Below are 15,578 nucleotides of genomic sequence, written 5' to 3'. Positions count from 1 at the left end.
TACTTTTAAAATTCCAAGCTCAGTAGACCTTAAGTAACACTTGAACTCATATTATATAAATTTTGCTCTTATTATCAAAATAATGCTTTTTTTATGGTAGACATTTAAAACTGAGAATACCAAAGGGGGTCTGGGTGGCTCAGTCAGTTAAGCGTCAGACTTCGGCTCAGGTCATGATCTCACGGTTCGTGAGTTTGAGCCTTGCATCAAGCTCTGTGCTGACAGATCAGAGCCTGGAGCCTGTTTCAGATTCTGTGTCTTCCTTTCTCTCTGCCCCTCCCCTGGTCACACTCTGTCTCTGTCTCTGTCTCTCTCTCAAAAATAAATAAACTTTAAAAACATTTAAATTCAGATTACCCAGAGGCTCTTGGGTGGCTCAGTCGGTTAAGCGCCTGACTCTAAATTTCGGCTCAGGTCATGATCTCACCACTCATGAGTTGGAGCCCTACATCAGGTTTTGCACTGGCAGTGGGGAGCCACTGCTTGGGATTCTCTTGCTCCTTCTTTCTCTGCCCCTCCCCTACTCACTTTCTTTATCTTTCTCTCTCAAAATAAATAAATAAACTTTAAAAATAAGTAAATAAAATTGAGAATACCGACAGAAAGCCTGGTTTCCAAGGCTGGTTGGTTGTTTTACTGCAACTTGCTCAAGGTTAGCCAAATGCTTATTTTTCTGATAACATAATTAATATAAAAAACGCTTGTTTCTTTTGCAATTTCTCTCATTTATTCATCTCCTTGAACTTAATCCATTTTTGACACGTAAAGAAAATATATTAAATGAGTACCAAATGCTTTTAGAAACTAATTTAACAAGACCAAAATATGCAAAACAAAATCGATAAGCTCTCAAACATCCCCACGTAATTCCCATTCTTCTGAAGGTATAACTTCTCATTGTATTCTAATTTGCTTTTCTTTTATCGGTGCATTCTAGACATCTCTCAGGGTCAGTAGACACAGATTCTGCCTTTTGAGAGCTGAGTAATAGTTCACACAGTGACATTACCACAACGATCATTCCCATCTTAATAAGTTCGATTTTTTCGCTACCAAGAGCAATGCTGAAATAAACAACCTTTTACATATAACTTCACATTTTTTGATACTTGTATATTTTCATAAGGAAGTTTTCCATATATGAGATTTCTGAACTAAAATATTCATGTATAGCAGATTATTTCCAAAAGTGTATAGAAATTACATGAAAAGTTTACCGACATCGCATGTTACCATTCTTTTGCCCATAAGGCAGGTATTTACAATGATGTATTAATTCTCCATTTACCTAAGGGAGTGAAAGTTGGATATTGACCAATCTTATTCCATACTATTTAGTTTCGAGGGTTGAATAAATGCTAAGGAAGAGAAAAAGTTGAGAGATGCTGTTCAAAGTTACTTATCTCCTGCCTGAAACTGCTTTACTTTTAACCTGATATTAGTGTAAAAATTGTGTTGCTGAACTCCTAATCCAGTTAACTTGCCAAGTACCAGTGTTCCTCAGAAATGGTATTCATTATGTTCATGTCATGTAAGAGATAACATTTAGATGGTACACAATGGAACTTTTTATTATTATCGTATTAACCTGCATGATAGACTTTTCTTGGGCTAGATTGTTTGGCTTAATTTGGTAATACTTATAATGTTTTCTATAATTTATAAATGAAAACTCATGTATAATATAAATTTTTTTTCTTCAAATTATCTTTATCAGGTTTTAATTTATGTTAACTTAATAAATTGGGAAATTTTCACTATATTTCTAATATCTGGATTATTCAAATAAAATTATTACATTTTTTTATTTACAGGCTCAAGATTTTTTCAACTCAAGGAAATGTCTTTGAGTTTTATTTAATTACTCCTTGCCTATATGATCTTTTTATTTTCTGCCTAGAATGCCTATTATTTGTGTATTAAGTCTCCAAAACTGTATTGTGAGTCTCTTGTATTTCCTCTTCTCATCCATCTTTCCCTCTGTATTATAGAGAATTTTCCACGGGATCTTCCACATGAACAATTAGATTTTCAGCAGTGACTAATACTCTCTTTTTAGGTCTTCTATTAAAATGGTAAATTTTAAAAGATTTTTTTAAAGTTTATTTATTTATTTTGAGAGAGAGAGAGAGCATGGGTGGGGAGGGGCAGAAAGGGAGAGCGAGAATCCCAAGGAGGCTCTGCACTGTCAGCACAGAGCCCAATGTGGGGCTTGAACTCACGAACCGTGAGATCATGACCTGAGCTGAAATCAAGAGTTGTACGCTTAAACAACTGAGGCACCCAGGTGCCCCTAAAATTGTAAATTTTAAAATCATTTGTCAAATTCTAGAAAGCTCTCCTCTCTCTCCCTCTCTCTCTCTCTGTCTTTCACTCTCTCCACTTATTGCATTAGCTTAAGATTTTTCAAAAATTTTAAATTTATTTTCAAATTTCTCTTAATGCTTCCACAGTTTGAATTTAATGTATGCTACCAGTTCCATGCATTTAGTTTGGTCTTTCTTCCCTCCAGTTACCGAATTTCCCTTAACCACATGTGTATGTATCTTTACTTATTTATGTTTATGTTTCCTTATTATTGGTACAGGGTTTAAGTGTTATAAAGACTACACGTAAACATTTTATTTAACATGCTATACAAATGGAGCTTTTGTTTATGTCTCCTAGTGTCCTCTTCTAACCACATTACTCTATGTGTTTTCTGCACAGAAATTCTGAAGTCTCTTTCCAGGACCTTCCTGCTCTTTCCCTTATTTATTGTATTAGCACAGAGAGAGAGGTAGAAATAGAGGGAGAAAGAAAGTGGAGACTGAGTTCAAGCCAATACGGTCATGGAATTCCTAACAGAAAACATTTTATTGGTCTCTTCCTTCTTTTAAAATGTGTTCACAGTCGGGGCGCGTGGGTGGCGCAGTCGGTTAAGCGTCCGACTTCAGCCAGGTCACGATCTCGCGGTCCATGAGTTCGAGCCCCGCGTCAGGCTCTGGGCTGATGGCTCGGAGCCTGGAGCCTGTTTCCGATTCTGTGTCTCCCTCTCTCTCTGCCCCTCCCCCGTTCATGCTCTGTCTCTCTCTGTCCCCCCTAAAAATAAATAAACGTTGAAAAAATAAATAAATAAAATAAAATGTGTTCACAGTGAACTAACAACAACAATAACAACAAAAGTGTGTTGACTGTTTGAAGAGTATCTGAGTACCCCTAGATAGAGGGCTACATGGACAAATTTCCTAAAATTATACAGGAGTACCTTGAAATCCCTGGTAGAACTTACCAGACAAATACATTTCTGCTTTAGTTATCAGCAAGAAGTTATTTGTCTTCAACGAAGCTGAACCAAACGTGGTTTGTTGGCTCAAGAATGTTTGTTGTTTGATTACCTAAGAGCCAACTTTTCATCTCTTAAGAATGGTGGTCACTAGTGATAATTCAGACACAAGGAAACACACTTTTGTGTCTGTGAGCTTCAAATGTTCAATATTCTCAGAAATCTGTTTCTGACTCGTATATAATAACTCGTATATAATATAGTTCCTAAATCCTGTGTGTAGAGCTATACATCCACAACCAAACCATTTAACCAGCATCCAGTGGGTCTTATTTGTGGTTAACATTGCCTAGGTAACCCCAAAGAATATTTTCCTCTTATTTCTCTTTTCACCAGCATGTCATTTCATTCTTATGCTAAATATAAATAATTGTTTCTTGGATTCGCCTAGTTCTGCTGTCAAGTGTGGATGCACTGTAAAAACTTCATATGTCAAACAGCCAAATAAAGGGAAAATATACATTAAGCAACAAATCAATGCAAACAAGTAAACAGAAATTACTTCTTGAACATTATTTTATTTTTTATTTATTTAAAAGTCCCTTCTAATGTTTTTCTCAAATTTTCAGTAGTAATAAAAAAAAGTTGACTCATTGGAGAAACCCTTATTTTACACATGGAAATCATTCTGATATAGTATCATTTTAAAAAGTAACCAGATAATTAATTCAACTCATATTTAGTTCCATGTACTGTGTTAGGTGCTAGGAATAAAAAAATAATAATAAGATATAATTAATTTTTTTTAACTGAGCCACCCAGGCACCCCAATCATTCTTAAACTGAAGGAGATGTAAAAGATATTGTCTGTCCCAAGAGAGACAATTACATTGGAGGCCAGTGTCATACTTTTTTTCTTTTTCAAAAGAAACTATCTTTAAGATATAATTTTAAAAGCAATTATTGAAAGAAAGGGATTAAAAGAGTTAATACTAATATAGATATACATGTATCTTAAGCCTCGCAGGGAGGGTCTAATTCAGCACCAAAACTCACTGCAGTTTATTAAACAATGTAAAGTCAAAAGGTAGAAAACAAATACAAAAACATCACTATAATCATAAAAGTAAAATGAAGTGTGATAATTCAGTTATGAAATTTTGGAAGCATGCATAAAGTTACTAAATCAAGATGAAAAGCAAGTGTTACTAGGCAAGGATTTAAAAAAAGAAGAGTTTTATAGTAATGATAAAGCCAATGTTATTTGACTTGTAAATAAAGTACTTTAAATGTATTCAAACATGTACGGAAACAAAGGCAACACAAAATGACAAAGCAGTGTAGGCAAAGACAAATTACCTTGTAAATAAACATGGATGTAAGTATATAAATTTTAAAAATGTACATTTCATTTAAAAGTAAATTTACAGTACAGAGTGATTATATTGGATCTTATCAGAACCCATAGAAATTTTATTTGAGATCATTACTTCACATATTTCTGTTCTGATTAAGATCAGGATCTTTAAGTATGCTCTTATTTGTTTGGGCCTATTTTCTTTTTCCTTCCTTTAAGATTGTTATTATTATCATTATTATTATTATTTTTAGCATATGTCTTAATATCTATTTTTTTCAAAAATTTAAAAAGCTATAAAAAGAATAAGATAACTATATAATATTATATGTTTTGTGTTGGGAGAGGATTCTGGTGTTCCCCATAGAAATATTCTGTTACTTAGCACCTAATTCAGATAACAAAGACTTACTTTAATGTCAAATGTAGAAGTTCAAACTGATTTAAGAATTAATATCATGAAAGGCATTGAGGTCTTTTGTAACATTAATGAAACTCTTTGATGAGGCTCTAATTTGTCAAATGGTTGTCATTAACCTGGTAGTCTTGTAATAGAAGAGACTAGAACTTAATGTTGACATGTTTCAGTTATCAAACCTTTTATAATAGATCAGGGCTTGAAATTAGTTTTGGTGTAGAGACCCTCCTGGATCTGGAAGGTCAAACCCTTTTATAATGAATTGCTTATCAACACTCAAAACTGTTGTTTATAATAAATGCATAATTAGAAGGCATATTCTCAGTCATTCCTTCATTCAATTAGCAAGTCAGATGTTATCTGAACCCAAGAGCAGAAAGTACATAGAAAATAAAATTAAAAGAGAAAAGTTACACATGTACATGTGTATAATCATTCAAGCCTTAAATTATCCCTGCTCGTGGATATTAAAATTTTATTTTTGGCCACTTGTTTAAAGGTTGATTTGGAAACTTAAACTTTTTTTTTTCTGATAACGTGAGTGAGATGTCAAAGTTTGAATAAAAAATAAAAAGAAAGGGGCACCTGGGTGGCTAAGTTGGTTAAGCGTCCGACTTCAGCTCAGGTCAGGATCTCACAGTTGTGAGCTCGAGCCCCACATCAGGCTCTGTGCTGACAGCTCAGAGCCTGGATCCTGCTTCACATTCTGTGTCTCCCTCTCTCTCTGCCCCTCCCCTGCTCATGCTCTGTCTCTCTCTGTCTCAAAAATAAATAACAACATTTGAAAAATTAAAAAAAATAAAAAGAAAGAATAATTTTTACAATGGTTCATCAAAAAGGATAATATTCTAAACCTTACATCCTCTCCAAAATAAAATGAAACGAACAGAGAATTTTTGTTTGTATTAAACTATGTACATCTTTGCAATAGCTATATCACATGTACTCAATTATAGGAGCTAATATATTTTAGTGAAGGAGTCTGGGACACAATGAAGGGTGAGCTTTTCAGGGTTTTAGATTTGCAGTTTTATAACAAAGTTAAAGTCCCAGTTCTACCTTTAAAGCTGTATGGCCTGTTACAAATCATTTCACTTCTGTTACACTCAATATGGGAAAGAATGAATAAATATTTAGAGAGTGCTTTTGAAGGGAGAGATCACAAAGGATTGCCAGTGAACAGGCAGACTTGATTGACAGATGTGTGTGGTGGACCCAAGAGATCACTGGTGTGCTAGAAAATATTTAGCAACCAGCACTCAAACAAATTTGGTGAATATACATATCCACCCATATGTTCTTTTAATAACGTATACTAATACAAATGTAGGTTGACAAATTTTTTCTAAAAAGAATTAGAAAATATTTTAGATGGGGGGGATAACTACTCAATACTGTCATTGAAGTACAAAAATAGCCATGGACAATATGTAAATGAATAAACATGGCTTTCTCCGGGTAAAATTTTATTCATAGAGATGGGTGGCAAGCACAATTTGACCAAATGACTGTCGTCTGTGAATCCCTGATTTAATGGATGTTATAGCATGCAACTTACAAATGGTAATAAAATATACAATATTCATTACTGTAAATTCCATAGACCTAATTGAATCTTACAGAATGCTTTTGGTGTTTTTTTGCCAAATTTTGTATCAGCAACTTATAACTGGAACTGACAAACAAAAGTGGTTCCTAAATGAATATTGCTTGATTTTTTTATGTTAATAAGATCAGAGTAAAGCAATGCAAAAACATTATATCAGAAACTCGTATTTGTAAATGATCGGAGCAACTTCTCAGCTAAATTAAATAATTGTTTTTTAATTCTAGAAAATATGATTTCTCCATATTTTTTGCATTATTTACAATAGAATGGCTCCAGACACAACCTATTCTCACTTAAGTATAGACTATGAGCAGAGCAATAGATCAAGTCAAGACCTATAATGTTTGTCCATTTCTGCAGTGTAACTATTCCTAGTATTGCCAATATCAAGCTATTGATGTGATATCTCTGTGCAGAGTTGGGAAAGGATGGGCAGGCACCCTCACATAGTATATTCACCAAAGAGATACAATATATGTAACTAACCTAAAACAAACACATAATAATAAAAGTAGTAAAATAATTAGGAAATGAAAGTTGTATTTGTTACTTTTGTTTTTAATATAACTTAATTGTAATATAATTGTAATGTAATTTAATTTAATTTTTAATAATGGCCATGCTTAACAACCAGTTCACAAAATTTCTAAAAATTTACCAATAGGTTCTCACAAGTAGTATCCCCAAAGACTAGCACATGGGTTAGAAAATAAGCTTAAAAATAATACATCTTGGAAAAACAGCATTTTAATAATGTTCTTATCATACTTCTAAAAGAATGTTATTAGTGTGATTAATCAAGTCCTTTAACTATCTAGTTTCTCATAAACAGGACATCAGTTCTCTTAACCCATTCTTTCAGACTCTCAAAACCAATTTTAAGGGATTTTACTGGCTCTTCTCCATAATTATCCATTCTGTCGAATTTGACATAATATTTAAATCTTTTTTTATATAAAACTACACAATACTGACTGAAGAAGTAACAATATTGTCTTGAATTGTCCCTGTTTTATCCCCTTATCAGAACATAGCGCTCAATCTTTTCCTGGAAATAAACATTACAACAACAAAACGGACGTAGTACTTCTGATTGCAATTCAGCTTTTGTCTTATCAGACTGACAGTGGGAACTGTTCATTGTTGATTGTTTATAGGGAACATGTAATAAACATCTCCTATAAATGTTAATTGAAAGAATTAATTAACCTACATATTTGAGTGAAGGTTTGAGAAGTTCAGTATTCTTGCCCATTGAAAGCAATAGAACCAAGGAAGGAATTCATAATTCCCAAACCTTATGGTTATCAGATAATCTGAGGAACTTTATAAAAATCCACAATTCCAGGTACAGAGCAACTGAAAGAGTTTTCCCCAGATCTACTGAATTAGAAAATTTGGTAGTCGTGTCTGAAATAAACTACCTAGAGGAGTCATATGATCGTCTACATTTGACGTAACTATTTGTTTGGTTATAAATAAGTAAAGTAGTTTATGCTAAGAAGAGGTAGGGGAAAAGAGAATGCATAGATAGGTGGGCATCAGTCTGGATGGTGCACTCTCAGAGAGGAAAGTGTGTGTGTGTGTGTGTGTGTGTGTGTGTGTGTGTAGCTATAGATAAATTCAATACACACTCATGTTTTTATTGTTGTCACTGTTTTAGTTTTAGTCAGAATTCAATACAGTGATACTATACAGTAAACGAAACCAGAAAAAAAAACTTTTCTAAACATTATACTTATATAAAGACTACAAGAGAATGTTATTCCAAAGAATATAGCCAGTTCTCCCATATAAAGAAAAACAATGTTTGTTTGTTTTCTATGATGGGCGGTTTGTTTTACTTATTTCTTCTTTCCTAGTCTGAATGGAGGAAGAGCTGACTGCACTAGGTGTCATGTTGGAAAGTGCTGGAATGGGGATGGACTCTCATGGACTGGTTTGCAGGGAGGCAAATGACCCTGCATCCTGAGAGGACTTTGGGCTCCTCAGTCTTTGAGAATGAATCATCCATCCTTTGGAGGGTGCATGTGTCTGCCTGTGCGTGCCTAACTGTGCCTGTGTAGCAGGTATCTTTGAACTAGTTGTCCATGGGATTACTTTGAACTAGTTGTCCATGGGTAACAAGTGAATGTAACCTTATTCCAAATAAATAGGAGATTAGTCAGAAATCACTCAGATGAACACATTAGGGCCATTTTTCTTAAGCCATCACCTGCTATCCCAAATGAATTTTCCAATTAATAAACATCATCCGGTACGGAAAAGTACTGGCTACTTTTCAAGCATCACAGAGAGCAAAGAAATATTTGAGGAAGGATAGTGGGAGGCGTAAGGAAGCACTTCTTAGCTGTGAACTTATAAATATATGTTTATCATCGTTGCTTGTGTGATACAGGTTAGTGGCTAGCCGTATACCTCTGATCAATGACTTATTTTTCCCATACTTAGCCTGTAAAAAGGAAAATCAGTTCTACATTTAGGCATCCCATTAATCTCGATGTTGACTTTAATTTAGCAAATAAAACTTATTTTAGCAGGAGAATCCAAACCATAAACATAAAGGAGGTTGAAGAGATTATAAAGTCAATTTCTGTTGCCTGTTGGGGAAAAGTGTAAAAAACAGGAATGGCTTTAAATGAATGGTAAAGCTGTATGCATCTAGGCATACTGTAGAGAAATTTCCCATGTCCATACAGATCTTACAAGCATATAGGGCTGTCTGTATTAGAAAACCATCAAGTGTCATCACAGTTATATTTTTTAAGAGAAAAAAATAATCAACAGTCTTAAAATCACGGCTTAAACAAGAATCCCCTACCCCTGCCAACCTGAGATGTTATTTATTTATTTATTTTTTAAAATCTGTGAAAACAGAATTATGTTGAATTTCTTACCAGGTAAGGGAATCTTGACAATGAAGAAACATGTATGCAATTATTTAAAAAAAAAATTAAATGTGATTTTATAGAAGTGTTTGTTGTTATCCTACTTCTGAATATAAATTATATTTACAAAGCATTTACTTTGCGAAATATGAATCAGCAACTATGGAAATATTTTCCTAAAATTGTATCTTTTAAAAATAGGGTATTTGACTATTTCAACTTTCTAAAATAAATTAATACATTTCACTCTAAAAGTTTATTATTAACAAAATATACTTTTCTTAAGTAATTTATAGATAGTAAGTCATTATTTTTATGTACCTATTAGATATAAATTTTTGTAGTCATAAAGGCAAAAACTATCCATGTGTCAACAGAGATAACCAAGTTACTTTATAGACACCAAAGAAAAATAAGTCATCATTATATTTCTTAAAGAAATGACCATTCCCATGTTATGTTTTATATATATATATATATATATATATATATATATATATATATATATATATATATATTTGAATATAAGATATTTGACATGCAAATGTCCTTATTTTGGTGTTACTGAAACATTAAAATTTATGTATCCTAAAGTAAAGGTGTATGTATTATAAATAAACATTGGAAACATAACACTTACCTCAATGAAAATGATAATAGGAAAATGGAAAATAATGTCTAATTTAAATCTATGAATGGCAGAATCAACTTATGGGTCATTATACCAATATTCACATATATATACATATTAATGTATACTTAATGACTAAAAATGATCTAAGTATAAGTTGAGTTCACCTACCTTAAGAACATCTCCTTGTGCTAAATGAAATGTTCGGGCTGAAATATTGATCCCCTTTCCTGCTTGAACCTGAATACTATAAATGCATTCGTGGTTGTTTTCATAGTTGAGTGGATAATTTGGAGAGAGCAAAATCCCTTCATTATTTGTTGCAGATGCACCACATTCAGCTGCAGGTAAAACAGAATATGGAAGTACAGTTTAATAGAAGGTATTATCATTTTCAAGTAATGTAATGTATGGAAGTGTTAATGCATTTTATTTTAACTAGAGCTTGACAGAAAAGTGATGTACAGAATGGCTGTGTGTTGCGGATGATTCATTCCCTCAAATAATATATGGGAAGAAGAAACAACTGTCCACGGACAGGACACTTGTACATAAACAGAAATATACGATAGTTTCAGTATTGTCCTCCTGCCCCTAGGATGAAAGGATAGCATGGAAAAAGATGAAAGCAAAAGATGTTCAGGATGCCTTTTAATTTGTAGATCTCTGATTGATTACCTTTAGATTTATAATTTATTTCTTTTAAAGTATAAAAAATAGAGTGATCAATTTTATTTTAGAATGATTCTTATCTGATTTTTTCATAACTGTTTCTGAATTTGACCCTTTTCCCTTCCCATAGTCAGCCTTCTCCTGATCCAAGAACTTCAGTAACAAAAAGGGAAATACATACGACATTGCCTTTGAAAACTGATATAACGGGTAGAATCCACTAATCAATAACTGCAGCAAACTGGCACCTTTGAAAAATGGATTACCTCTCCCAATTTAAAAAATAAAATAAATTAAGGCATTTTCATAGTCGGTGTATGCTACTGCTAACCCTCCTGTTTTAATTTAACAAAAATTGAGGACGTGTCTAACTACTTAGAATTCTCCGCTTTTTTTTTCAAGATTTAATTTTAATTTATTACTTTAAAAAGGTTTGTAGTAATGTTCCAAAACCAAACAAGTCCTTATAAATTCCCAAACATATTCCTTATGTCTCAGAAATTCATTGAACTCCGTTTTCTTTCAGATCTAATAACTTGCTTCATATTATTATACCAGAGGTCAGGGAGAGTTCTGTTTTTCAAAGGTTTATCTTAGCAAGAAAAGAAAGCAAATCATTATGTTCCAGAAATAAGATTTTTAAAGTAATGATTCATGAAAATAATCATAGGAATTATATAGCAAACTAAAGTATAATGAATTGCTTTAACTTTCAAATGCTTAAACATTAACAAAAATAAGGCAAAAGAAAAAAAGGCTAATGAGAAAATGAAAGTGATCAAAATGGAGCAGTCAATATAACAACATAGTATGAAATAATAATAAAAACTAATGATGTGATGCTAACAATCAACCAGTCACATGAAGAACTGCCACCCAACAGAGCTGCAACAAGTTCTTTTTAAAGTAAAAGGAAAAAAAAAAAGCTTAATAACTCCTAATATTGATTTAAATTGTTTTTATTTTAATGCAACTTAAGCATGTTCTAACACAAAATAGATATGTTCTTATGCTTTCAGTTGTACACACATATAATACCAAAACATGTTTAAAAATATGGGAATAAAACTACTAAAACAATACAACTTAAAATAGCACCATGTGTCTAATGTGGCATAAGATTTCATTTTTCTGAAATTAAGTCGCCCTTGGCAATGGGGATAAGGAGCCAGCTGCTAGCGTACAGACTTTTGGAGTTTGCTATGCCTTTAAATACACTATGCTGTGTGATGATTCAATTCTCCCTCATCCCTCTCTAGACTGGGAGAAACTTCATCTGTATAGTACAATATGACGCCACGTGTCCTTTACTTAGTGGGAAAGAATCATTCCTATTTTAAACCGGTCTCATTTCCTTCTTCTTAGCTTATTAGAAATTAGGTATAGTTGTGGGGGCATAATGACAAATGTATCAGACCACACAGATGATGCAGAATACACATATGTTTTTATCAGTTAGATTATTTATTAGAGAATACACAGTTTAAATTATTATAGAATCATGGATTTCTGAGAATACATTCTTGGATGCCAGCTTGCAAAACACTGATACATTGAGTAAGAGCTCAGGCTTTAAAATTCAGAGATTTTGTTTTCAAGATTAAGTTCTATATTCTATCCATATGGCTCTGGAAAGTTATTTATTCTCCATGATTCAATATAGTCATCATTACAATGAAAATAATAACACCCTCCTCAGGAGGATATTTTGTTTGTATGTGTGAGTTGATAATGTACCTAGAAAATGCAAGTAGAGTATTTAGCACGGTGCTAGCATACAATAAGAGCTCAAAAATTAAAGCTATCATTATGAATATTTAAGTGTAAATACTAACGGTAGCATTAATTATGCTTTATATACAGAAAAAGAGCTTAGGATACTTACATTGTCCCAGGGTGACTATCCAGGTGTAGAAAGACATTTATGTGTGTAAAAAGCCAGAGGACTCTTCATAATTTTGGAGAATCATTTATAATATTAAAATTATTTTAACCAACTTGTGTAAACTGAACAAAACAACCTCCCGGCTCGCCCCAAAAGCAAAGCAATAAGTTACTTCATTACCCATGAAAATATACTAATAATTTATTGCTAAGTTCTCAACATTTGAATATGTGGTAAGTGCCTTCTGCCATAAACATTGTTGGATCTATATTATATAATTTAATGGAGATTTGCTTTTATATGAAAAATAATTTGCTTCTGTGATATTTTTAATATTTCAGTTGGTTTAAATGGCTATACATGATTTTCTGGTTGGTGATATGAAATCAGGACTTAAACCAGAATGGAAGAATTAAGTTAGAAAATTTGGATTAAGTTAGTATCTTTCTCATTTAATCAGGACTGAATATAAACTGTGGGGACCAGAGCAAAATGAAAGTACACTCCCCCTTGTTGAAAATGTCCTGAGCATTTCAGGAGACCAATAAAGCATTAAATCAAGCATGGGACACATCTTAGCATAGAGCCCTGTGTGACTACATAGGTTTCATACCCATGAAGCCAATTATGCGTTTTTTGTCTCACAACTCTGCAAGCTAAAACTTATTTTCTCTAGTTTTAGAGATGGAGACACCAAAGCGAGCTTTCTTGCTAAAATCAAACAGTGTGTATCAGAGCTCGGATTTACACTGCGATTTACATCTGCCTTTGCCCATGGTGTTAAAATTATAAGTATATATTTTCTCTCTCAGGTCAAAATACTTCTTTAGTATGACAGGAGGCACTATTAATGATTATCCCACACAACAGGTAGAGACTGAGACTATTCTAGATAAATTGGTATGCAAGGTCACTTTTTTCTTTATTCTTTAACTATTCCACAGGCTATTTAAGGACATTCCATTAAAAACTAAGAGGTTTATTTTATGTGGGCTGGGGTCTGTCCCGGAGATCAGAACATGTTGACCCCACTTACAAAGTATACATCTGTATTCCATTATAGATAATTATTAATGTTCAGAATGATTGTCTCATACCAAAGGAAGATCTTAAAACATAAAAAATGAGAATCGGTTCAGAATGTTCCACCTACATACACAAGAATGTGAACAAATCTATTATTTTTCAATGAGTCTTGATAAAATAAAGGATAAAAAGAGGAATTCATTTAACCACAATACTAAACTCTAGGAGCTAGGTGATTAATAAAAAAATTATTTTTACATGTGGTCTCATCTTTGATTTTATCTTTGAATTTCAAATATCCCCAAAACTGGCTTACAAGTAGCCAGTGTAGAACTAATATTTGCCCTGTACAAGCTCTCCTCCTACAGCACTCTTGTTTGCCAACTGGAATTCAACTAATGTTGAAATTAACAACAAACTTTGCACAGTTTGACCATATGCCTGTCTAGCAATGAACATGCTTCTATCTCTGTTGTGTAATAAGCTGACACGATGATATTTTGCAAGTGCAAATCTGATCTTGTACTTTGTGCCTCAAATGTACTCACCACCAGCAAATCAAAGTTCACAGAATATCATCATACAAGGCCATTTATACTGTGAATCCAGTCTGACTTTCTAGCTATTACCCACCATTCTTTCCCATGGACCATGCAGTTCAGCTATCCTGAACTCCTGGCCCTTTGCCATGGTCTCACGCTCAGCCTTTATAACTGCCATTGTTACTAGAGGTAAACACCACCCCTAGCTCCGGTGGATGTGATTTCAGGACCCAAACAAAGGAGCAAATAACTTGATATGGAATTGTATTTTTCTATTCTTTCCAGCATCGGGTGGCTGTGATGGTGTAATGGAACAAAGGAAATAACGTCACATTGAAGTACTAGCGATAATTCTCACAAATAACAATTGTGGCTATAATGTTCATAAATATCCAGAAAAAATACGGTAACTACAACATTTTTATTGTATATGACATGAATATCACAGCACGTTTTCACAAAACATACTTAAAAATGAGAAGATATAACTATCAGCAAACTGTGATTGAACATTCTTAAGAAATGTTAGAATCACTTGGTGGGGGCGGGGGAGGACTAGCAGAACAGCTAGCACTAAGAGAGAAGAAACATGGTTAGATGATTCTAACAAGACGAGGTTATATAAACAAAAAACATCAGCTACATGGGAAAGAACACTTTGAGTAAAGGAAGTCCTAGACATCCAAGTGAGTTGAAAAATTGTCATTATCATCCAGTCATAGTGACATTTATGGAGAATATGCAGCTTTCACTGAACAAACCCAAGTCTGTGGCTTACTACATCAGGGCAATGCCAGGGTTTTCAGGCAGGTGCTGTAATAAATTGCGTATCTGATGGAACAAATATAAGAGAAACATTTATCTTAATAAAAAAGCTACAGGCTCATTTTAATACAAAGAATTAATATTTTTGCTTAACTGGGTACCTTGGTAGAGAATGTATACTAAGATATTTAAAGTGGCTTGAGACAGATAATATTATGCTCTGATTAAGCACACACACACACACACACACACACACACACAGATTCATTTCACAAATATTTGTTAAATCCTTATTATTTACTGGTCATGAGAGATCCAGTGTTGAAACCCTCATAGAACTTACTTTGTAGCAGAAAAGACAGATGTTTAACTATATAATGATACAAATAAACATCTAGTATGTGAAGACACATAATGAGGAGCACTGTTCTGAATAAAGTCAAGACTTGTCTGAAGGACTGACATTAGTAAATTAAAAGTGATAGGACAAGGTAGGTTGAGGGAAAGAATATTTCAAACA

General features: G+C 33.2%; 1 protein-coding gene across 6 annotated transcripts in view; it reads right to left on the bottom strand.

The window, feature by feature from the left end:
- The window catches only part of CSMD3 (CUB and Sushi multiple domains 3), a 1,242,277-nt gene that overhangs the window by 333,430 nt on the left and 893,269 nt on the right, over positions 1–15,578 (bottom strand). For all 6 annotated transcript variants that reach the window (XM_027064013.2, XM_027064014.2, XM_027064015.2 and 3 more), the window contains one exon: positions 10,340–10,509. In XM_027064013.2, coding sequence (XP_026919814.1) covers positions 10,340–10,509 — 170 coding nt within the window. The remainder of the gene's footprint in view (positions 1–10,339; positions 10,510–15,578) is intronic.

This window comes from Acinonyx jubatus, chromosome F2, assembly GCF_027475565.1.
Source record: "Acinonyx jubatus isolate Ajub_Pintada_27869175 chromosome F2, VMU_Ajub_asm_v1.0, whole genome shotgun sequence".
Lineage (NCBI taxonomy): Eukaryota > Metazoa > Chordata > Mammalia > Carnivora > Felidae > Acinonyx > Acinonyx jubatus.
This window is presented reverse-complemented; position numbering and strand designations above follow the sequence as displayed.